This window comes from Borostomias antarcticus (assembly GCF_949987555.1).
Source record: "Borostomias antarcticus genome assembly, contig: scaffold_199, whole genome shotgun sequence".
Classification (NCBI taxonomy): Eukaryota; Metazoa; Chordata; class Actinopteri; order Stomiiformes; family Stomiidae; genus Borostomias; species Borostomias antarcticus.
In genome coordinates, this window is record NW_028175598.1 from 88,533 (window position 1) to 113,532 (window position 25,000).

General features: G+C 49.5%; 3 protein-coding genes across 3 annotated transcripts in view; 1 reads left to right on the forward strand and 2 right to left on the reverse strand.

Moving 5' to 3' along the window:
* Window positions 1-5,432: 5,432 nt before the first annotated feature.
* Window positions 5,433-8,919, reverse strand: mzt1 (mitotic spindle organizing protein 1). Its single transcript, XM_084463290.1, has 3 exons — window positions 8,718-8,919; window positions 6,675-6,820; window positions 5,433-5,787 (listed from the first exon to the last, which is right to left on the reverse strand). The coding sequence occupies exons 1-3, from the start codon at window positions 8,767-8,769 to the stop codon at window positions 5,764-5,766; spliced, it is 222 nt and encodes a 73-aa protein (XP_084319416.1). The 5' UTR covers window positions 8,770-8,919; the 3' UTR covers window positions 5,433-5,763.
* A 772-nt stretch (window positions 8,920-9,691) lies between these two features.
* Window positions 9,692-20,122, forward strand: bora (bora aurora kinase A activator; the record flags this gene model as incomplete). Its single annotated transcript, XM_084463296.1, has 12 exons — window positions 9,692-9,844; window positions 10,737-10,843; window positions 14,114-14,159; window positions 14,246-14,327; window positions 15,183-15,236; window positions 15,483-15,539; window positions 15,996-16,219; window positions 16,606-16,765; window positions 16,936-17,297; window positions 17,355-17,498; window positions 18,611-18,711; window positions 20,077-20,122. The coding sequence occupies 12 exons, from the start codon at window positions 9,692-9,694 to the stop codon at window positions 20,120-20,122; spliced, it is 1,536 nt and encodes a 511-aa protein (XP_084319422.1).
* A 1,295-nt stretch (window positions 20,123-21,417) lies between these two features.
* Window positions 21,418-25,000, reverse strand: part of dis3 (DIS3 exosome endoribonuclease and 3'-5' exoribonuclease) — a 10,998-nt gene continuing 7,415 nt past the window's right edge. Inside the window, exons 15-21 of the mRNA XM_084463288.1 lie at window positions 24,686-24,772; window positions 24,380-24,536; window positions 24,075-24,289; window positions 23,545-23,713; window positions 22,601-22,759; window positions 22,369-22,491; window positions 21,418-21,928 (exon numbers count right to left, since the gene is read on the reverse strand). Of these exons, the coding sequence (XP_084319414.1) occupies window positions 21,860-21,928; window positions 22,369-22,491; window positions 22,601-22,759; window positions 23,545-23,713; window positions 24,075-24,289; window positions 24,380-24,536; window positions 24,686-24,772 (979 nt within the window). The 3' untranslated portion in view covers window positions 21,418-21,859. The remainder of the gene's footprint in view (window positions 21,929-22,368; window positions 22,492-22,600; window positions 22,760-23,544; window positions 23,714-24,074; window positions 24,290-24,379; window positions 24,537-24,685; window positions 24,773-25,000) is intronic.

The window sequence follows — 25,000 nt, forward strand, 5'->3', positions numbered from 1 at the left end:
GTAATGTGAGTGTGTGTGAGTGTGTGTGTGTGTGTTGGCGTGCGTGTGTATATATGAGAGAGAGAATCCATTTTGTTGACCCCAAGATTCAAGATCCTTTTGCTAAGAAGTTCGTTCCTCTCTATCAAACTACAACAGAAAAACATTTGAGAGACACACGGTCGATTATACAGCTGTTGAACATGTAACAGAAGCTGAGGAACTATTTTGAATTTGAATTTGTTTTGATAAAGCAACACGACCACATGCATCAGATCAGACAAATAAGAAAACATACCAACAATATTTATTTCCACAAATAATTATTTCCTGTAACTATCTGATCTGTCCTTTAGACCACTTGCCTCTGTGATTGGTTGGTCAATGAGATTGGGGGGGGGCGCAGGGGGGTGAACCCTGACCTTAACCTCTGACCCCTTGAGTGTTTCTGGACAGGTGCAATGGGTGGTCTGGTCTTTCTCATCTGCATATGGAACACTCGGTGCCTTCATGGGATATCACACTGACAATGATCTCATCCACGCGGATGAGGATTAGGGGGGCGTGCTAGAAGATGAGGTAGAGAGAGAGAGAGAGAGAGAGAGAGAGAAAGAGAGAGAGAGAGAGACTCCCTGTCTACCGTATAGCTCAAAGAACTTCCACTCTCTCCACGAGGCTCTCGTGTGGATTTTAATTGGCTTAAATTAATCGTGTGGATGTAGATCCCAGATTTGCATTCGTTAATCAATTAATCTGCTTAATTACGCCGAGCAAGAGCGTCCCCCAGGAGAGAGACCAGAAGTCTTGGATCAAAGTCTTTGAGAAGTCCTGCTGCTCAGCGGCCTCTTTCTCTGGGAGGCAGGAAGACCAGCATGCAGTGCGGTCAGAGGGACGAGCTGTTATCAGACAGCGGACATGACCACAGCTGTCTGACCTCTCACATGACTTCGACCTTCAGGGTTACAGGTCACATGAACCAGAGGGGCCACTGACATAAAATCCTCCCCATTATTATGAAGTCATTGGGGCCACTGTCCCGAAGAATGGTTTAGACATCCAACAACTGGTTGCAAAGTAGGACTGCCTGTCCCCTGTCCAATGACTGCACACACACACACACACACACACACACACACTGATGAAGTCTAAATACCAGTCTATCCATTCTCATTAGGGGCATTAGAGCATGTTTATCTCTGTCTCCGCCAGAGCCACGCCCCCGAGGCATCGGGTCAGCGAGTGACCAGGAGGCCGTGGAGAGATACCGCCGCCGCCGCCGTCCAATCAGCTCTCAGACAGCTTCTTCGCCACCTTTGACGGGAGAAGACGCACCCACACACACACACACACACACCCTAGCATCATGGCATGATAATGGGAATTGATTATGTGTATGGTAATGTGATGTCATCGGCGCCATGGCGCGACCTTCAGAAGGCTAATTGAAACAAGTGCCGCGACTCTCCGTCAGTTAGCGAGCTCGGCGGCCCGTCATTAATCACGCCGCCGCGCTGTCACAACACGGCCGCAGCCACCGCCGGACACGGCCGGGAGATGAACACGTCCGTTCGGATGAGCTGGAGGTTAAGGGGGGCGGATGACAGGCGGATGAGTGTAACGCCCGGGCGGTTCTAGCAAACTTCAGTTGGTATGGAGCAGAGTAACGGCTGGAGAGTTCCTGCTCAAATCAGTTGCTGTGGTGGTGTGTAACGCCTGGATAGTCACTGCTGTGGTGGTGTGTAACACCTGGATAGTCACGGCTGTGGTGGTGTGTAACGCCTGGATAGTCACTGCTGTGGTGGTGTGTAACGCCTGGACAGTCACTGCTCTGGTGCTGTGTAACGCCTGGACAGTTCCAGTTTCCTTGGTGTTGAGTGGTGTGTAGAGAGAGAGATGACATGATTTTCCCTTTACTACTCCTTTAACGTGGACTGTATTTTCATGTGGACTGTAGGGGGCGACGGAGCACTACCAAAACGCTAAACACGGATGAGAATGAAGCGATATGGCAGAATACAAGACGCATTTAAGTCACAAACAGTGTGAAAGTCGATTTTCATGCCTTCTTTCACTGAAAGAAGATTCAAAAATCAAGTTTTATTTGTATTTGTATGGGTAGGCCAGGCTTACCCTGGCTTATAGGAGCAAACGCCATTAGGGCTAGTGCTCGTCCTTTTTACCCCCAAGAGGAATGAACACTGGACTTAATTTTTGTATATATAGTTGTAACATATGTCTTCTGTTATTGTCTGTAATGGCTGACTGAAAAAATTACACAAGTACACAAGTGTGTTCAGTTGTGTTCATAAAAACCACTATCAGTTACACCACCAAAAAGCTTACTCTTAAATGGTGCAAGTGTACGATATTTATACTGAGAAGTGAGTTTAACCATTTCAACTCGATTACACCAACAAAATGCATTAATGGGCGGAGCCCTATGCTCTCTGAGCACCCTTCTAGTTGTCATTATATTACTTTATTACTTTAAAAGCTTTAATATTATGAATCAAACATGAATCTTCTTCCTAATCAAGCATGCTGACCACCTGTTAAACACACAATCTTAATGTAAGATTCTACGCCTCAATGCATCTCTCGATAATGTAATCAGAGCAATATCATATCCATCATTACATAGTTGAACACACAAAATGCCAATTAGATAACGAGAATATTTCATTATGATTATGAGAAGACACTAGGGAGTTCACAGCAACACTGTGTGAAGGTTGCAGCAATCACCAGGCTTGTGGGTCGTTATTCAATTAACAGCTCTGCTAATGAAACCAATTATGACAGCAATAGGAGAGCAGAGATATATGATTATTATGCATCTATGCAGGAAGGGCTAATTGTACTTTAGATCACAGCTAATCAGCTTGGAAACTGTCCAAAAACAACAAAGTCACCAAAAGACTTTGGAAGTTTTTAAACAGATTCTGATAATAATCCATTATTTAATCTAATGATCATTAACGGCCCTATAAATTCTTTATTATCCAATATCCTGGCTATGAATGTTTTAAGGATTAAAACAAGTATAATTAAACAGCATAAACAGTTATTAATCAGAGTTAAACTAGCAAGGTCAACCAACTCTGGTACCAACTGAAGCAGGAGTCATATTTCCTGTGATCTGACTGTAGATCAGCTGAAGCAGGAGAGTCCTGGGTCATACTCCCTGTGATCTGACTGTAGATCAGCTGAAGCAGGAGAGTCCTGGGCTGTATTCACTGTGATCTGACTGTAGATCAGCTGAAGCAGGAGAGTCCTGGGCCATACTTACTGTGATCTGACTGTAGATCAGCTGAAGCAGGAGAGTCCTGCGCCATACTCCCTGTGATCTGACTGTAGATCAGCTGAAGCAGGAGAGTCCTGGGCCATACTCCCTGTGATCTGACTGTAGATCAGCTGAAGCAGGAGAGTCCTGGGCCATACTCCCTGTGATCTGACTGTAGATCAGCTACTCGTCTACCTGCCTGCGTTTGTCTGTGTGTGTTGGTCTGTCTATCCGTGTGTGTGTGTGTGTGTGTGTGTCTGTCTGAGTGTTGAAAGACCCATATGTAAGACACAAACGCTTACACAGGCCTCCTGTGTGTGTGTGTGTGTGTGTGTGTTGTGTGTGTGTGTGTGTGTGTGTCCATGTGTACAGTGTGTGATCTTAAGCTGTCAAGAGTCAGCGGTAGGAGCCTTTCTCTTGTTAGGAGGAACATGGCGGCGAGCGTGTCGGCCCCGGGGCCCCTGGCGAGAGCCGTGACAGCTGCTGATAGGAGCTCTCCTGACGGGCTCCTTCTGAGCAGGAACGCCCGGGTGAACAATCTCGACGCTGTGTGTTTCTGTTCAAAGGGACTTAGAAGCCGGGAGGATGAAGAAAAGGACAGATCTTTTATGTGGATATCGACAGTGTGAAGTTGTGCCTGACATGTTCGAGGGGGGATTGAAGATCAAAGAAAATGTCAAAACAGTATTAATAATCTCCGTTATTGCAAACCCACCTAGAAAGGAGAGGTTCATTGACTTGTCTCTCTGTTCAACTTTACTATCCTGCTAAGTGGACAGATTCCATGGAGAGATGTAATTATTACCGTCACGACCTCCATTTCTGGGTAGTCATCTTTCCTCAGAGCACTGCAGTCAAATACTGATCCTGTCCAACCTCAATTATATTTTTATTAGAATCAGAATCAGAATTTGTTTATTGCAATTCAGTTGTACAACTACGTTGTCTGCTTTCGGGCGAGGAGCATAAATCAATCAATCAATCAATCAATCAATCAATCAATCAATCAATCAATCAATCAATCAATCAATCAATCAATCAATCAATCAATCAATCAACCAATAACATTTAAACAACAATGGAAAGTGCAAAGGGTAAGTACAAAAAGCTAATGCAAAAAGGTGCACAACCAGTCTTTAAGCATGAAGTTAAGAGCGTCTAATAATGCTGCCTTCCACTTGCCTCGGAGGTCAAAAGTTGGGAATGACATCACAACCGTGTTGACCACGTCCGAGTTACAGGTCGAAAACCCCACTTTATCCGAGAAGATCTTTAGTTCGCAATAACACTTAAAGCCAAGTTAGCAATAACAGTTAATAACAACGCACTACATGGGAAGCGAACACGTCCTCAGATAAGTTGGGGAATACTATGTGTATGGTTGATTTAATGAGACACAAATACGACAGAAATGCTAATAAAACAATATTACTAAAGTTTCACTTGGTTAAACAGGGAGCTGCCATCTTGTTCACGCCTTCCAGAGCGAAGTGGGCGTAGGGTCGAGTGGTCCGACTTCACGAGGGGGGAAAACAGGTCGAGATGGGGCGTTCCGGTCAAAACGATGAGTAACATCTCGTAAATCACAACTTCACGAGACAAAAGGAATGCAGAATAAATATCCGGCTTAGGTCTGGGGCCCTTCTCCGGCTTAGGTCTGGGGCCATTCTCCATCTTAGGTCTGGGGCCATTCTCCATCTTAGGTCTGGGGCCATTCTCCATCTTAGGTCTGGGGCCATTCTCCATCTTAGGTCTGGGGCCATTCTCCGGCTTAGGTCTGGGGCCCTTCTCCGCAGTCCAATTTCAGAAATCACCACATCGACCCCAGAACCAACTGAAGGTTTAAAAAAAATAATCAAAAAACTGATCTTCATTGATGTATTTTAACTTTTAAAACAAAACATACTCCATTCTGGGAGTCTCTGTTAAACACATACCTTATTTTTGGGGCATTTTTCACAAATCCCATTCATTTTTCCCATAGGGATGATTGGACTACAGCCCACAATAGCGGGAATACAAGTGACATCAGACCTCACAGCTTTATATGGAAAGAGATATGTTACCCCTCTGAACAAAGACACATCGCCACCTTGTGGATATGAAATGCAACTGCTTATTTATTACTAGTTCCATCATTGGGTTAACCAGAGTGCACTTGCCAGACAGAAATAAACAAACTTGGAAGACAATACATTAAAAATAACAACACTTCATACAAACTGCAATAAGTTAATAACAGTTTCCAACACATTCAGAGCCCAGAATGATTAATCTGTGATCTAAAAGTTACCAGTGCCGGGATCTTAGCTGGGATGGATGTTAATGTCCAAATATCATCCCCTCAGGGCCATATGATACCATATCATCAGGGGCGATGCACCTCGCACCACAACGGAGTCCTAGCCAGCGGGAGACTGGGGTCTGATTTGGCAACATTGAGGCTCCTGATAGGGTGAAAGTCCTCCAATCGGAACGGCCCTGCGAAGGTTCCGCCATCGTCAGTTGGTGCAGTTCTCCGAGGCCTGCGTAGAGGGCAGACACATCACACATGACAATCCACACATACGAGTACAGTCAGATAGTCCATGCATGCACAACACTGAGGTCTTCAGTAAGATCATTTAGGAGCAGCGTGTTGTTGTTGTTGTAGTTGTTATTGTTGTTGTTATTGTTGTTGTTGTTGGAGCAGAATTTAGGGTTGTACTAAAAGAAAGTGATCCCAGAGAGGCTCTCTTGGTTCACTATTGGTATCACTATCTGGTCAGGGTCCTTCAGGGTCCCATCTGGTCAGGGTCAGATCTGGTCAGGGTCAGATCTGGTCAGGGTCAGGGTCAGGGTCAGATCTGGTCAGGGTCAGGGTCAGGGTCAGGGTCAGATCTGGTCAGGTCTGGTCAGGGTCAGATCTGGTCAGGGTCTGGTCAGGGTCAGATCTGGTCAGGGTCAGATCTGGTCAGGGTCAAGGTCAGGGTCAGATCTGGTCAGGGTCAGATCTGGTCAGGGTCAGGGTCTGGTCAGGGTCAGATCTGGTCAGGGTCAAGGTCAGGGTCAGGTCTGGTCAGGGTCAGATCTGGTCAGGGTCAAGGTCAGGGTCAGATCTGGTCAGGGTCAAGGTCAGGGTCAGATCTGGTCAGGGTCAAGGTCAGGGTCTGGTCAGGGTCAGATCTGGTCAGGGTCAAGGTCAGGGTCAGATCTGGTCAGGGTCAAGGTCAGGGTCAGATCTGGTCAGGGTCGTATCTGGTCAGGGTCGTATCTGGTCAGGGTCAGGTCTGGTCAGGGTCAAGGTCAGGGTCAGGGTCAAGGTCAGGGTCAGATCTGGTCAGGGTCAGGGTCTGGTCAGGGTCAGATCTGGTCAGGGTCAAGGTCAGGGTCCTGGTCAGGGTCAAGGTCAGGGTCAAGGTCAGGGTCTGACCTTGAGGGAGTCGGAGGCCTTGCGTAGCTCCTTGATGACGGAGGACAGCGCCTCAGGGTTGATGCCCTGCTCACACAGACGCACGCAGATGGACAGGGACTCCATGTCCAGACCCGTGTTCAGCAGCCGGGAGATCTCCAGCAGGACTGGGGGGACGAGACACACAGGAGACAGGTCTGGGATCAGTGTTGACAGATGTACCATAATCATCCTATTTGTGCGATCATTTTGCCCTCTGTTCGATGTACGATCAATAATGCCCCAAATCCCATAATGCTTCCCGACTCGGAAAAGGCGACACATTTTCACTCTTTCCTGTCCCTTTTGTGAAGAGAGTTGGACGAAAAAGTCGATCTAGTAGAATAATTCAGCGATCAGTGAAATTATGGTTTATGTTTCAGGTTCATGTTACTGCAAATAGGGCTAAATGTCAAAAATAGCACGCAATGCGGGACTCTTGGACAGCAAATATGTAAGCTACCCCATCAACAGGCACACCGGCAGAATACAGTCACACACAGCGGGTGGATCTTGAACTTGAAGGTAAACCCAGTTATTTAATGACCCTAGATGATGGGCAAAACTGTTCTCATGCAGATTATTAACCGGCTCCCAGTCGTGGCTGTGAACGTACTGTAAGATAGTCGTAACCTCACACGCCAGAAGAGAGAAATAAAGTATAATCTCATGTGAGAATAGTTTTATGAGGCTAAAAAAGTTGTCTCAATATCCTGAAATGACACATTTACTCCCATGTCTCTTATATGACTCACGTATGATAATTTCCATCAAAATACGACAATTTGGGTCCTTACGGCCCCGGACTCTCCTGCTTCAGCTGATCTACAGTCAGATCACAGTGAGTATGGCCCAGGACTCTCCTGCTTCAGCTGATCTACAGTCAGATCCCAGTGAATACAGCCCAGGACTCTCCTGCTTCAGCTGATCTACAGTCAGATCACAGTGAGTATGGCCCAGGACTCTCCTGCTTCAGCTGATCTACAGTCAGATCACAGTGAATACGACCCAGGACTCTCCTGCTTCAGCTGATCTACAGTCAGATCACAGGGAATACGGCCCAGGACTCTCCTGCTTCAGCTGATCTACAGTCAGATCACAGTGAATACAGCCCAGGACTCTCCTGCTTCAGCTGATCTACAGTCAGATCACAGTGAATACAGCCCAGGACTCTCCTGCTTCAGCTGATCTACAGTCAGATCACAGTGAATACGGCCCAGGACTCTCCTGCTTCAGCTGATCTACAGTCAGATCACAGTGAATACAGCCCAGGACTCTCCTGCTTCAGCTGATCTACAGTCAGATCACAGTCAATACAGCCCATGACTCTCCTGCTTCAGCTGATCTACAGTCAGATCACAGTGAATACAGCCCAGGACTCTCCTGCTTCAGCTGATCTACAGTCAGATCACAGTGAGTATGGCCCAGGACTCTCCTGCTTCAGCTGATCTACAGTCAGATCACAGGGAATACAGCCCAGGACTCTCCTGCTTCAGCTGATCTACAGTCAGATCACAGTGAGTATGGCCCAGGACTCTCCTGCTTCAGCTGATCTACAGTCAGATCACAGGGAATACAGCCCAGGACTCTCCTGCTTCAGCTGATCTACAGTCAGATCACAGTGAGTATGGCCCAGGACTCTCCTGCTTCAGCTGATCTACAGTCAGATCACAGGGAATACAGCCCAGGACTCTCCTGCTTCAGCTGATCTACAGTCAGATCACAGGGAATACAGCCCAGGACTCTCCTGCTTCAGCTGATCTACAGTCAGATCCCAGGTACCAACTGGTACGATACTTAAACAACTGTGACCCATATTTCCATCAACCATGTGTGATGAGAAGAGCATCCATCATCCCTAGACCCGTCACCATGGATACACTGACTCATGACTCATGATGCTAGCTTAGCTTAGCTTAGGCTAACCAGCCAGTTGGGTTAAAGTGGGTTAGGGTTAGTTAACCCTAACCCTAACCCTAGGTCAGAGGTCATTTTTAGGAAGATAACTAACTTTAACTTGCTCACCATCCATCGTTTCCCGGACTGCATTCATGTTAGCATTAGCTGCGCTAGCCATTGCTAATGTGGTGGTTAGCTTTCTGCTAGCAACGGCTAGTTAGCCAAATAGCAAGCTATCTAGAACCAAGAAATCAAATTTAGTAGGTTAATCTGATACCCTGGGACATTTGGATACTGCAGCTAAAAAATAAGTAATTTCTTAAGTTGTTTAGCTTGTGAATGACGAGAGGTTGCGATCCACAACGGTTGTTGTTAGTTCCCATCACCGCAGAGACCGGTTAAACCCTAACCCCTCAACCCTAACCTTTAACCCAAACCCTAAACCTAACCCTTTCCTCAACCCACTTAAACTTAAACCTTATCCTTAACCTAACCCTTACTTTAACTCTACTTTTAATCATCTTTAACCGTAATATTAACCCTAAACGGCCTCTGCGGCCATGGCAACTAGCCTTGACAGAGGAAATGACGACACCTCAGCTTGATTGGGCGGTTTCTGCAGTCTTCGCTCTGATTGGTTACCGAACACCTCCTCTTCGTTCCTATTGGCTAGCAGGCGCTGGAATAAAAATTGAAACCAGTTTGAACTACTGGTTTCAAAAAGGACGCTTTCCTTGGTTGTTCAGGCTCTTCAGGCTAGTGTGAGTATTAATAATACTATTATTATATTAAATCTAATATATAATATATAGTAATAAAGGTAAAGTAGTAGTAGGAGACATGACTAGCCAGCATAAGAGTGTGGAATTTAGATAATGTTTGGGGTATAGACTAGATATCTAGCTTGTTGGCATGTGCTAACCTGCTAACATTAGCCTTAAAGGAACAGTACCAGCTAATATAATGCTTGCTTGTAGCCATTAGTAATCCTCAGTTTATGCAGCCACCCTGTGCTGTTCATTTAACACTGCTTGACCATGATTCAAACATGATAAAACATCTGAATCATTGCATCCAATCCAGGTTGGTGCCTTGACAAAATGGTGGACAACCCTGAGTTCCAGATGACCCCAGACACCCCAGGAGGACCTGCGATCCGCAACCCCTTCGACAGTCCCAACGACTACCACCGCCTGCACGAGTCCCTGGTCCCCAGCCCCTCCGTCTTCAGGTCCTGTACGACCTCTGGGGCGGTAGGTTGACACTGCTGGTGGCCACTGGCAGCTCTTGGGCTAAGGGAATCATCAGAGGGGAAGTTGTCCTAAGGTCTTCATCCCTCTGTGCTGAATTCAGAGAAGCTTGATTTTGGGTGTAGTCTGATCTAAATTTTATCAATTTACCAGTTACTTACTCCAAAGGGTTGATATTTTTATTTCAAGGACGATCACAACTACATGTATATGCCATTAATAGTTTGGTCAGTATCATAGGAAGCTTTAAGTTATAAAGAGTGATTATTTGTGCCACAAATGTTGTAAAAACACACTAAACTACATTGACAGATTGTTTTGTCAATGTGAAAGTTGTTCAAGGTCTTGGTTATGTAAGGATGTAAAAATAGTCTAGCAAATTTGAGCTCTAAATAGCAAAAACATAATTCTTCTTAACTTTAGTTCTGCTGGGGGGGCAATAGAAGTGGTCAGGTAGAGAGAGGGCTGGCAGAGTTTACTTTTTGTCAAATCACATTTCTAAGGTTTCTATCAATATTTTTGCTGTGTGTGTATGATTAAATCTCGCAAAGCTAGAAGTATAAATAATCTGTTGTCATTTGGAATCTCCAGGATCCCGCGGACCTCAGGGCACAACTTCCTTGCCCTCTGACCTTACAGGAATTCTAACTCCTCCCTCTCTCTCTCTCTCTCTCTCTCTCTCTCTCTCTCTCTCTCTCTCTCTCTCTCTCTCTCTCTCTCTCCCCTCTCCCTCTCCTCTCTCCCTCTCCTCTCCCTCTCTCTCTCTCTCTCTCTCTCTCTCCCTTCTCTCTCTCTCTCTCTCTCTCTCTCTCCCTCTCCCCCTCTCCCCTCTCTCTCTCTCCCTCTCCGTTCTCTCTCCCCTCTCTCTCTCTCTCTCTCCCTCTCTCCGTTCCAGACCCCAGCCAAGTTTAACTGGTCCATAGAGGAGATGGCCAGCCTGCTGCCGGTGCACATCGACCCTGAGGACATCCTCCGCCAGTCCCTCTTCTTCAGCCAGAGCAGGTCAGTACGCTGGCTGGTTAGCTTCCTGGCTGGCTGGTTAGCTTCCTGGCTGGTTGGTTAGCTTCCTGGCTGGTTAGCTGCCTGGCTGGTTGGTTAGCTTCCTGGCTGGCTGGTTAGCTTCCTGGCTGGTTGGTTAGCTTCCTGGCTGGTTGGTTAGCTTCCTGGCTGGCTGGTTAGCTTCCTGGCTGGCTGGTTAGCTTCCTGGCTGGCTGGTTAGCTGTCTGGCTGGTTGGTTAGCTTCCTGGCTGGCTGGTTAGCTTCCTGGCTGGCTGGTTAGCTTCCTGGCTGGTTTGTTAGCTTCCTGGCTGGTTAGCTGCCTGGCTGGTTGGTTAGCTGCCTGGCTGGTTAGCTTCCTGGCTGGCTGGTTAGCTTCCTGGCTGGCTGGTTAGCTTCCTGGCTGGTTAGCTTCCTGGCTGGCTGGTTAGCTTCCTGGCTGGTTGGTTAGCTTCCTGGCTGGTTGGTTAGCTTCCTGGCTGGCTGGTTAGCTTCCTGGCTGGCTGGTTAGCTTCCTGGCTGGCTGGTTAGCTTCCTGGCTGGCTGGTTAGCTGTCTGGCTGGTTGGTTAGCTTCCTGGCTGGCTGGTTAGCTTCCTGGCTGGCTGGTTAGCTTCCTGGCTGGTTTGTTAGCTTCCTGGCTGGTTAGCTGCCTGGCTGGTTGGTTAGCTGCCTGGCTGGTTAGCTTCCTGGCTGGCTGGTTAGCTTCCTGGCTGGCTGGTTAGCTTCCTGGCTGGTTAGCTTCCTGGCTGGCTGGTTAGCTTCCTGGCTGGTTGGTTAGCTTCCTGGCTGGTTGGTTAGCTTCCTGGCTGGCTGGTTAGCTTCCTGGCTGGCTGGTTAGCTTCCTGCCTGGCTGGTTAGCTTCCTGGCTGGCTGGTTAGCTTCCTGCCTGGCTGGTTAGCTTCCTGGCTGGTTAGCTGCCTGGCTGGCTGGTTAGCTTCCTGGCTGGCTGGTTAGCTTCCTGGCTGGCTGGTTAGCTTCCTGGCTGGTTGGTTAGCTTCCTGGCTGGCTGGTTAGCTTCCTGGCTGGTTAGCTTCCTGCCTGGCTGGTTAGCTTCCTGGCTGGCTGGTTAGCTTCCTGCCTGGCTGGTTGGTTAGCTTCCTGGCTGGCTGGTTAGCTTCCTGGCTGGTTAGCTTCCTGGCTGGCTGGTTAGCTTCCTGGCTGGCTGGTTAGCTTCCTGGCTGGTTGGTTAGCTTCCTGGCTGGCTGGTTGGTTAGCTTCCTGGCTGGCTGGTTAGCTGCCTGGCTGGTTAGCTTCCTGGCTGGCTGGTTAGCTTCCTGGCTGGTTGGTTAGCTTCCTGGCTGGCTGGTTAGCTTCCTGGCTGGCTGGTTAGCTTCCTGGCTGGTTGGTTAGCTTCCTGGCTGGTTAGCTTCCTGGCTGGTTGGTTAGCTTCCTGGCTGGCTGGTTAGCTTCCTGGCTGGTTGGTTAGCTGCCTGGCTGGCTGGTTAGCTGCCTGGCTGGTTAGCTTCCTGGCTGGTTAGCTTCCTGGCTGGCTGGTTAGCTTCCTGGCTGGTTGGTTAGCTTCCTAGCTGGTTAGCTTCCTGGCTGGCTGGTTAGCTTCCTGGCTGGTTGGTTAGCTTCCTGGCTGGTTGGTTAGCTTCCTGGCTGGTTAGCTGCCTGGCTGGTTAGCTTCCTGGCTGGTTAGCTTCCTGGCTGGTTGGTTAGCTTCCTGGCTGGCTGGTTAGCTGCCTGGCTGGTTAGCTTCCTGGCTGGTTAGCTTCCTGGCTGGCTAGCTTCCTGGCTGGCTGGTTAGCTTCCTGGCTGGCTGGTTAGCTTCCTGGCTGGCTGGTTAGCTTCCTAGCTGGCTGGTTAGCTTCCTGGCTGGTTGGTTAGCTTCCTTGCTGGTTGGTTAGCTTCCTGGCTGGTTGGTTAGCTTCCTGGCTGGTTGGTTAGCTTCCTTGCTGGTTGGTTAGCTTCCTGGCTGGTTAGCTTCCTGGCTGGCTGGTTAGCTTCCTGGCTGGCTGGTTAGCTTCCTGGCTGGCTGGTTAGCTTCCTGGCTGGTTGGTTAGCTTCCTGGCTGGTTAGCTTCCTGGCTGGCTGGTTAGCTTCCTGGCTGGCTGGTTAGCTTCCTGGCTGGCTGGTTAGCTGCCTGGCTGGCTGGTTAGCTTCCTGGCTGGTTGGTTAGCTTCCTTGCTGGTTGGTTAGCTTCCTGGCTGGCTGGTTAGCTTCCTGGCTGGTTGGTTAGCTTCCTTGCTGGTTGGTTAGCTTCCTGGCTGGTTGGTTAGCTTCCTGGCTGGCTGGTTAGCTTCCTGGCTGGTTGGTTAGCTTCCTGGCTGGTTGGTTAGCTTCCTGGCTGGTTGGTTAGCTTCCTGGCTGGTTGGTTAGCTTCCTGGCTGGTTAGCTTCCTGGCTGGTTGGTTAGCTTCCTGGCTGGCTGGTTAGCTTCCTGGCTGGCTGGTTAGCTTCCTGGCTGGCTGGTTAGCTTCCTGGCTGGTTAGCTTCCTGGCTGGCTGGTTAGCTTCCTGGCTGGCTGGTTAGCTTCCTGGCTGGTTGGTTAGCTTCCTGGCTGGTTGGTTAGCTTCCTGGCTGGTTGGTTAGCTTCCTGGCTGGTTGGTTAGCTTCCTGGCTGTCTGGTTAGCTTCCTGGCTGGTTAGCTTCCTGGCTGGCTGGTTAGCTTCCTGGCTGGCTGGTTAGCTTCCTGGCTGGCTGGTTAGCTTCCTGGCTGGTTAGCTTCCTGGCTGGCTGGTTAGCTTCCTGGCTGGTTGGTTAGCTTCCTGGCTGGCTGGTTAGCTTCCTGGCTGGTTGGTTAGCTTCCTGGCTGTCTGGTTAGCTTCCTGGCTGGTTAGCTTCCTGGCTGGTTGGTTAGCTTCCTGGCTAGTTGGTTAGCTTCCTGGCTGGCTGGTTAGCTTCCTGGCTGGTTAGCTTCCTGGCTGGCTGGTTAGCTTCCTGGCTGGTTGGTTAGCTTCCTGGCTGGCTGGTTAGCTTCCTGGCTGGCTGGTTAGCTTCCTGGCTGGTTGGTTAGCTTCCTGGCTGGCTGGTTAGCTTCCTGGCTGGCTGGTTAGCTTCCTGGCTGGTTAGCTTCCTGGCTGGCTGGTTAGCTTCCTGGCTGGCTGGTTAGCTTCCTGGCTGGCTGGTTAGCTGCCTGGCCGGCTGGTTAACATATATATTCTAAAACAAGTCCCAAAAACAGCAGCCTGCGACCCATATTTTCTTCACTCGACTTCTAGAAGAAGAAGGAAAAAAAGCAAAATGGCGTATTCTCTGGTCGAGCTCCTCACTAACGTGGCCATTATGACTACAGGTCAGCTGTCAACTTCGCTTTGTTCCCCAAACCCACAGGATGGACACGGAGATAGAGGCGAAACGCCAGAACGCTATCGAGCAGGTAGGATAACGATTCTCCTTCACTCACGCTGACCCAAACTCTGGGCTCACTGACTCAGACTGACTGGATTCTTGTCTTTTTGACAGTTTTTCACTAAAGGATCCATTGTCCCCTCCCCCTGGACAGCATCAGCCAATAAGCAATCGGCAAAGATAAACGTTGGGATGAGTAAGTGAAAGGAGCCCAATGAGTTGAGAGCACAGTCTCTGTTCTCACACACACTCTCTCTCACACACACACACGCACGCACACACACACACACACACACACACACCTGTTCACATACTCACACAGTACCAGGGCCCCTACACACAGTACCAGGGCCCCTACACACTACACACAGTACCAGGGGCCCTACACACTACACACAGTACCAGGGCCCCTACACACTACACACAGTACCAGGGCCCCTACACACTACACACAGTACCAGGGCCCCTACACACTACACACAGTACCAGGGCCCCTACACACTACACACAGTACCAGGGCCCCTACACACAGTACCAGGGCCCCTACACACTACACACAGTACCAGGGCCCCTACACACTACACACAGTACCAGGGCCCCTACACACTACACACACTACCAGGGCCCAACACACTACACACACTACCAGGGCCCTACACACTACACACACTACCAGGGCCCTGCACACTACACACAGCACCAGGGCCCCTACACACACACACACTACCAGGGCCCCTACACACTACACACAGTACCAGGGCCCCTACACACTACACACAGTACCAGGGCCCTACACACAGTACCAGGGCCCCTACACACTACACACAGTACCAGGGCCCTGCACACTACACACAGTACCAGGGCCCTACACACTACACACAGTACCAGGGCCCCTACACACTACACACAGTACCAGGGCCCCTACACACTACACACAGTACCAGGGCCCCTACACACTACACACAGTGTCTGTCTGTACTGGTCTCTCCAGCGTTGTACCACCTGCTTCTGTCCGTCCCTCCTGCTGGACTCATCCGTCTCTCCGCTCCAGGTTCCATGTCCCCGTTGGTCTTCGAGGAGCCGCTGCCGATGAAAAAGACCAACGGTTTGTCCCCTGCAGTCTCTGTCTGTCTCTACCAGAAGGACATGTCTTATTGTGTCTGCTTGTTTCTGTCCCTACCAGAAGGACATGTCTTATTGTGTTTGCTTGTTTCTGTCCCTACCAGAAGGACATGTCTTATTGTGTTTGCTTGTTTCTGTCCCTACCAGAAGGACATGTCTTATTGTGTTCGCTTGTTTCTTGACGTTTGAATGATTGAAAAATGTTTGTTGTTTTGTTGTTGAACTACAGTGGCCTGTCAAACGACCCTCTCTTTACCGGTGGACTTCGATCTGGAGAAGATACTCGGTAAACCTTTTACAACTATACAATAATAATACTAAAACATTTTTTTTATTTTTTTATTTAACCTTTATTTAACCAGATAAAAAGCATTGAGATAAAATCTCTTTTACAATACAATAATAATTAATAATAATTAATAATAAACTATTTATAGAGCACCTTTCATGACATAAAATGCAGTTTGAAGTGCTTTACAAAAGAGACATTAAAGGCAAAACATAAATATCAATTTAGGCATAATAAAAATAGACTATAAAAGAAGTACAATCAAATAGAATGGTATAATGAAATACAATTAAATGAGGAGAAAGTGAGAGAGAAAAAGAAATCGATTAAAAGTAAGTTCTGTGTGGATGTGGGCTTACTGAACACTGCCTGTCGCCTCTCTTCTCTGTGTGTGTGTGTGTGTGTGTGTGTGTGTGTGTGTGTGTGTGTGTGTCTGCCCCCCCCCCCCTGCAGGAGAGCAGTACCGCTGGGAGGAGGCGTGTGACCAGGTGCAGGAGAGCCTGAGCACCTCCTCCCTGAGGAGGAAGCTGTTCCTGGACGGCCACGGCAGCGGGTCCGACTCCTCCGGGCCCCCCAGCCCCGAGCGGGGGCCCGGCCCCGAGGAGAGGCCCCCGGGGGGAGGCTGCTCCATCTCCTCTCCTCTCTCCGGCGGCATCGCTGCCCTCACCCCCTCCACCGTGAGCACACATCCCATTCATTCATCCATTCATCCATCCATTCATACATTCATACATTCATTTATTCATTCATCCATTCATTCATCCATCCATTCATCCATTCATTCATCCATTCATCCATTCATTCATCCATCCATTCATCCATCCATTTATCCATCCATCCATTCATTCATCCATTCATCCATCCATTCATTCATACATTCATACATTCATTTATTCATTCATCCATCCATTCATCCATTCATTCATTCATTCATTCATTCATTCGAAAAATACATTCAAAAATTGTTTTATGGCAAACATGAAAAAGCAACAGCGTGGTAATGAGAGGCTGTGATTGGAGTGGACGATTTGACCCCCCTGTGTTTCCTCCGCGCCGCCCCCAGGGCCAGTTCTCGTCCAGCCCCATCCAGGGGGGGCGCCGCGCCCACAGCCTGGGCAGCGCCGCCAGCCCCTCGCTCCCCGGGAGGTCGTCCCCCGCCACCTTCCAGTCCCCCACGCTGTCTCCCATTGGTCCACAGGCCTCACACACACCTGTGGGGACAGGTAGGCGGGACGATGTTACTGTTTTGGAATCTGCTGAACAAAATATATTAATATGAATTCAATATAAATGTGCATAATAAAAAAAAAAAAATATATATATATATAAATGTGCATAATAATAATAATAGAGTTGTGTTCCTTCCTGTCAGGTGACAGGAAGGGCTTGTCAGGTGACAGGAAGAGGCTGAGCTTCCTCACCCCGGACGGCGCGCCCCTGGACATGGACGTCAACTCCAACACGGAGAGCCCGTACGTGGAGGGCTGCTCCCCCATCCGCAGCTGCTCCCCCCTCTCCCAGGACCTCCCCCGGCCCCGCCCCCGGCTCCGCACCCGCTGCTGGGCCTCCCCGCCCCTCGTCTCCCCCATCCTCAACCCCCAGAGCCACCAGGACGAGCCCCGCCCCCCACTGCCCTCCAGCCCCCTGCCTCCCATGGAGCTGGACCCCCCGCCGTCCCCCGGGGCGGCTCCCAGGCTCGGGGGCCTCTTTGCGGGGATGGGGCGGCGGGCGGAGGGCCCCGGGGTCCCGGAGCCGGTCCAGATGGAGGAGGAGGAGGCGGAGGAGGAGGAGGAGGGCCAGCAGGCTGAGGAAGAGGAGGAGGAGGAAGGAGCGGTGATACCCGTGCGGCTGACCAGCTCTCGTATGGGCAGCGTGTCGGCCGTGGAGACGTCTCACATGTTCGCGTCTCTCCTGGCGGAGGGGAGCTGCATCCCGGCCGACAGCAGCAGCATGCAGGTAGGACTGGGCTAGATATGGACTAGGACCCGGGTTAGACCTGGGCTAGATATGGACTAGGACCCGGGTTAGACCTGGGCTAGATATGGACTAGGACCCGGGTTAGGCCTGGGCTAGATATGGACTAGGACCCGGGTTAGATATGGACTAGGACCAGGGTTAGGCCTGGGCTAGATATGGACTAAGACCCGGGTTAGGCCTGGGCTAGATATGGACTAGGACCAGGGTTAGACCTGGGCTAGATATGGACTAAGACCCGGGTTAGGTTAGACCTGGGCTAGATATGGACTAGGACCCGGGTTAGGCCTGGTCTAGATATGGACTAAGACCCGGGTTAGACCTGGGCTAGATATGGACTAGGACCCGGGTTAGACCTGGGCTAGATATGGACTAGGACCAGGGTTAGGCCTGGGCTAGATATGGACTAGGACCCGGGTTAGACCTGGGCTAGATATGGACTAGGACCAGGGTTAGGCCTGGGCTAGATATGGACTAGGACCCGGGTTAGGCCTGGGCTAGATATGGACTAGGACCCGGGTTAGGCCTGGGTTAGGCCTGGGCTAGATATGGACTAGGACCCGGGTTAGACCTGGGCTAGATATGGACTAAGACCCGGGTTAGGCCTGGGCTAGATATGGACTAGGACCCGGGTTAGGCCTGGGTTAGGACTGGGCTAGATATGGACTAGGACCCGGGTTAGACCTGGGCTAGATATGGACTAGGACCCGGGTTAGGCCTGGGCTAGATATGGACTAGGACCCGGGTTAGGACTGGGCTAGATATGGACTAGGACCCGGGTTAGGCCTGGGTTAGGCCTGGGCTAGATATGGACTAAGACCTATAAGACTAAGAACATGCGTGTTTAGGTGACCTCTCCTGACCTCCTGTGAACGTGCGTGTTTAGGTGACCTCTCCTGACCTCCTGTGAACGTGCGTGTTTAGGTGACCTCTCCTGACCTCTCCTAGGTGACCTCTCCTGACCTCTCCTAGGTGACCTCTCCTGACCTCTCCTAGGTGACCTCTCCTGACCTCTCCTGTGAACGTGCGTGTTTAGGTGACCTCTCCTGACCTCTCCTAGGTGACCTCTCCTGACCTCTCCTGCGTGTTTTCAGGTGGACAGCGGCTACAACACCTACTCAGTGGACGCTGCCAGTCTGATAGACGCTCACACGGTCACAGCATGGAGTCCGTCAACACACACCTGCCTCACCAGGTGAGACACACACACACACACACACCTGCCTCACCAGACCGTCCCCTACACTCCACACAGAGCCACGGTGAGACACACACACACACACACACACACACACACCTGACCAGACCGTCCCCTACACTACACACAGAGCCACGGTGAGACACACACACACACACACACACACACACACACCTGCCTCAACAGACCCTCCCCTACACTACACACCGCAGAGCCACGGTGAGATACACACACACACACACACACACACACCTGCCTGACCAGACCGTCCCCTACACTACACACCGCAGAGCCACGGTGAGATACACACACACACACACACACACACACACACACACACACCTGCCTCACCAGACCCTCCCCTACACTACACACCGCAGAGCCACGGTGAGATACACACACACACACACACACACACACACACACCTGCCTCACCAGGCCGTCCCCTACACTACACACCGCAGAGCCACGGTGAGATACACACACACACACACACACACACACACACACCTGCCTCACCAGACCGTCCCCTACACTACACACAGCAGAGCCACGGTGAGACACACACACACACACACACACACACACACACACCTGCCTCACCAGACCGTCCCCTACACTACACACAGAGCCACGGTGAGACACACACACACACACACACACACACACACACACACACACACACACCTGACCAGACCCTCCCCTACACTACACACACAGAGCCACGGTGAGATACACACACACACACACACACACACACACACACACCCCTACTTTCCCAACGAGCAAGGTTATAATAGTTTTGCTTTTTTCATTAGTTTTTATTTTTATATCGTATATATAACTTTATCAATTTCAGTTTAGTTTTGATTAGTTTTAAAGCAGGTTTGCTAGTTTTTATTTTTTGTAAATGCTTAGTTTTAGTTACGTTTTTATTAGTTTCAGTATTAGTTTTAGTTTGTTTTCTTCTGCGCTAGCCTGGTGAGACCATCCTGATCTCGTGAGCTCACGTTGTTTCACTCTGTGTGAAACAAACCATCTGGCGAACGTCAGGTTACTTCTGCGCAGGGACACAGCTAAACAACATGGAGGATAGATTTAATATCCACCCAAAATACTAGGCTTATGTATGAAATTAAAAAGACTAAAACTAAGGACATTTTCTCTATAATTTTAGTTTATTTTAGTTAGTTTTGTAAACACACAATGCCGTTTTAGTTAATTTTTTTTTGTAAAGTCTAGTTTTTATTTTTATTTGTTAACTAAAATGTTTCTTCACACCTAGTTTTCGTTTTTAGTTAGTTGTCGTTAAATATAATAACCTTGGTCTAGAGTTTTAACCGGACTTGTCTTCTCTTCCAGACCGTTTATCCTCGCCACCGCCAAGCCCCGCCCACCTGAGGCCTGAGACGACCTTCTGACCCCAGAAATGTTTACAGGATGTTTTAAAGCTCGCGCGTCGGACCAAGTGAGAACGTTTGATGCTGTCGATCGCTGCTGAACTTGCACAATCCACCCTTTCGTGATATCCTCCAATCAAATCCCCCCGCTGACGACATCTAACCCTCTCACTTGGTGATGACATGAATAAAGAACTGGTGAAACTTGACATTCGGTTGAGAATTTGTACTGTATTTATACATTTTATATGAATTTAGAACATGAAATCAGCTTTAAAAGGCTTTCACTTGCTCATTTAATTTATCATGGGGACGTGGGTGTGGTATATTGGGAAAACATGTTAGTTTTTAACAGTTACCTCGCTATTTATTGATAACGGCGTCATTCCCTAACCTGTAGCCACTATTTCTTCAGACAAGCTGACTGAATACAAGCATGTAAAGGTTTTATATAAAGATGTTTTGTGATTTGTGAAGTATGACATGGAAATGTGCTGTTCTGAGCCACATTAAACACACAAACTCTTCTCCTCGTCCTTCCTGTCAGACATTAAACACACAAACTCTTCTCCTGGTCCTTCCTGTCAGACATTAAATACACAAACTCTTCTCCTGGTCCTTCCTGTCAGACATTAAACACACAAACTCTTCTCCTCGTCCTTCCTGTCAGACATTAAATACACAAACTCTTCTCCTGGTCCTTCCTGTCAGACATTAAACACACAAACTCTTCTCCTCGTCCTTCCTGTCAGACATTAAACACACAAACTCTTCTCCTCGTCCTTCCTGTCAGACATTAAACACACAAACTCTTCTCCTGGTCCTTCCTGTCAGACATTAAACACACAAACTCTTCTCCTCGTCCTTCCTGTCAGACATTAAACACACAAACTCTTCTCCTCGTCCTTCCTGTCAGACATTTCAACGCTTCTCCATCCTATCTTGAAAGTAGTTGATGGAAAAATAGTTACAGGGCCTATAAAAGTATTCACCCCCCTTAGACTTAAACAGCGATGTTATTTTTGATATCTGTTGTCATCTACACAAGAAACTATTAGTAAATGTAATCAATTAGTAGTGTGAGAAACTGAGGTAAACCTAGAATTGCTTTGAGGTAATGGTTTCACTCCTCAGATATAGAGGTGTCGCACAGAATGTGAAAAAAATCCAGGGAGGGTGAATACTTTTCAACAAAACAAATCTAAGACGAACCTTATTTGGTGGTTAAAAAGACCTTTATTAGCAGGTTAACAAAGGGCTGTGTTAGATTATAAACCCACAGTCAATGGGACAGAAAAATGTTTTAGAAAACTTCACGACTGGACATGCAACACATCAGCCGGGTCCAGTCATCACCTAACGAGGGTTCACACACAACCAGTAGGGGGCAGGAAGGAGTAACTGTCCCTTGTCCCTAAAAAAATCCATTGTAAAGGACAGGTCAGCCTGGTGTGTGTATTGGGCGTGGGGGTAATTGAACACAGGGGGCGTGTGTGGACTGGAAGGTCAGGGTTCAGGGGGCGTGTGTGGACGATGCGGGGTCAGGGGGTCACATTACCGTGGACACAGACTAATATTCCTGAAGGTTCGTTCATGGATGAACCCACACTGTCAGGACTGAGAGAACATTCTGTCCATTTAAAAACCCCAGGAAGCCGAGCCTGGCCGGCCATCTTGAATGTCCACCGCTCTGTGGTTCACGCCGGAGTGGGCGGCGTCCTTTCTTAGGGGGCGGGGCGAATGGGTCAGCGGTCCAGTTTGGGTTTCTTGGCGTCCGGCTCCGGTTCAGGGGCTGGAACGCTCACGCCAGGGATCTAGAACACGGAACACAGGGAGAGAACGCTGGGTCAGGAAGGTTCTAGAACGCGGAACACAGGGAGAGAACGCTGGGTCAGGAAGGTTCTAGAACACGGAACACAGGGAGAGAACGCTGGGTCAGGAAGGTTCTAGAACATCGGTGGTCAGGAAGGTTCTGGAACGTCGGGGGTCAGGGAGAGAACGCTGGGTCAGGAAGGTTCTAGAACACGGAACACAGGGAGAGAACGCTGGGTCAGGAAGGTTCTAGAACGCGGAACACAGGGAGAGAACGCTGGGTCAGGAAGGTTCTAGAACGTCGGTGGTCAGGAAGGTTCTAGAACATCGGTGGTCAGGAAGGTTCTAGAACGTCGGGGGTCAGGGAGGGGCCGCGTGTGGACTGGACACTCAGGGTTCAGGGGGCGTGTGTGGACCCTCAGGGGTCAGGGGGTCACGTTACCGTGGGTTCGATCAGGGACATCCTGATCTTCTGATGCTGGATGTTGGAAGAGTCCAGACTGATGGTCACTTTCACCCGGTCAAACATGTTGAAGGTGTGTTCCTCCACTGTGAGAGTGGGACCCTACACACACACACACACACACACACAAACACACACACACACACACAGTTAGGGCACACACGCAGTAAATGTTTTCGAGTTTTTCTCCGGTCGAGGGTGCGACCCCCACCTGCTCGTCGAATCTCATTTGGGGGCGGGGCTTGTCCTTGTTCTCGAAGAACACCGTTCCCTCCAGGCCGAACTTGGGGATGAGGATGATGATGGCGTTCTTCCTCACGAAGAGGATGTAGCCTTCCTCGTTCAGGATACCGCGGCTCTTGAAGAAAAGCTGGAGAACACACACACACGCGCACACACACACACACACGCACACACACACAGAGGAATCACGATATCAACATTTTCACAATACGATTAACATGGCAAAAAATATCACGATAACAATATTATCATGATATCTATAGCAATAATTAAAAAGAATTATGTGATCACTTAAAATGCATCTTCAACATTATTTTGCTCCCAAAAAAGTACATTACCATTTCATTTAAAAATAAATATTAATTTAAAAATTATTAATTTAATTAAAATTTTAAATAAATGTTAAATATGATATATCATGGCTGGTTTATTTACATATTAGTATTTTCATTTTAAATATCACGACCATCACCGATACATCAGTATATCACATATGCAATAACCTTAATACACATGCATGGTAGCAATGTCTGACACAACTCTGTACACTTCGAGGACAGCTAATTTATCACTAGCCTGTGTGTGTGTGTGTGTGTTAGTTTGAGGTGTGTGACTATTGAAGGCTGTCACTAGCAGGTAATGTGACAGGTGTGTGTGTGTGAGAGAGAGAGAGAAGATTTGTGTGTGTGTGTGTGAGAGAGAGAGAGAGAGAGAGAAGATTTGTGTGTGTGTGTTTGTGTGAGAGAGAGAGAGAAGATTTGTGTGTGTGTTTGTGTGAGAGAGAGAGAGAGAGAGAGAAGATTTGTGTGTGAGAGAGAGAGAGAGAGAGAAGATTTGTGTGTGTGTGAGAGAGAGAGAGGATTTGTGTGTGTGTGTGAGAGAGAGAGGATTTGTGTGTGTGTGTGTGTGTACCTGTGTGTGGAAGGCCACGGACGCCCGCTGGGCGTACTGCGCCATCTTGTGGCGGTAGTTGAGGTTGTTGCAGAGCGCCGTCTGCTTGTGCTTGTCGATGAGGTCGGGGTAGGTGCTGTCCGCCCCGATGGCCACCGCCAGCAGACGGTGCACGATGATGTCAGAGTACCTGGGGGAGGGTTCGAGACAATATCGTTATGGAAACGGCCTCCGTCGGGGAGCGTTGAGCGTGGTAGGACAGGGGCAGTGTGTGTGTGTGTGTGTGTGTGTACCTCCTGATGGGAGAGGTGAAGTGTGTGTAGATGGGCGAGGCGAGGCCGTAGTGGTAGGGGAGGACAGGGCAGTGTGTTTGTGTGTGTGTGTGTGTGTGTGTGTGTGTGTGTGTGTGTGTGTGTGTGTGTGTGTGAGTGAGTGTGTGTACCTCCTGATGGGAGAGGTGAAGTGTGTGTAGATGGGCGAGGCGAGGCCGTAGTGGTAGGGGAGGACAGGGCAGTGTGTGTGTGTGTGTGTGTGTGTGTGTGTGTGTGTACCTCCTGATTGGAGAGGTGAAGTGTGTGTAGATGGGCGAGGCGAGGCCGTAGTGGTGGAAGTCCGGGTCCATGCCGGAGCAGAAGTAGACGGCCTGCATCATGCAGCGGGTTGCCAGGATCCTCAGCAGCGTGTTGAAGTAGGGGAAACCCTCCACCCGGGCGCCGTCCAGCGAGTCCGCCAGCGCCTTGGCCGAGTCCGTGTGGATCTCCAGGCTCTGGCCACGGGAGGGGAGCGTGGTGAGAGAGAGCGGTGTGTGTGTGTGTAATTAGTGTGTGTGTGTGTGTGTGTGTGTGTGTGTGTGTACCTTGGACTTGGCCGCCTTGTTCAGGATGTCGTAGTTGGAGGGGGGCGGGGCCGGGTGCTTCCTCAGGAGAGCGCAGTCCGAGAACTCGTCGTAGATCTTCTGAGCCACCGAGATGTTCGCCAGCAACATGAACTCCTCCACCAAGGAGTTGGTCTCCCTGGAAACACACACACACACACACACACACACACACACACGCGAGAGGAGAGGAGCAGAGAGGAGAGGAGTGTGTGAATGTGGACTGGCAACGATTAGGGCCTATTTTCTCTCTCCAGCCCTGCGGAGGGACACGGCCCGATCACTCACTTCAGCTCCTTGGTCTGCAGGTCGATGGGGTCGTGGGTCTCGCTGTCGATGTGGAAGCGAACCTCGGGGGAGGAGAGGGTCAGCGCTCTGGAGACGAGAGAGAGAGAGAGAGAGAGAGAGAGAGAGAGTGAGAGAGGGTCAGCGCTCTGGAGACACACAAAACGAACGCCATGTGAGACAATCTGTCCATGCTGTCAACCTACTTCACAGGGCTGCTACCTTCCCTTTATCTATCCTCTACAGGAAGTGACATAGTACCAACCCTTCCTCCACAGGAAGTGACATAGTACCAACCCTTCCTCCACAGGAAGTGAC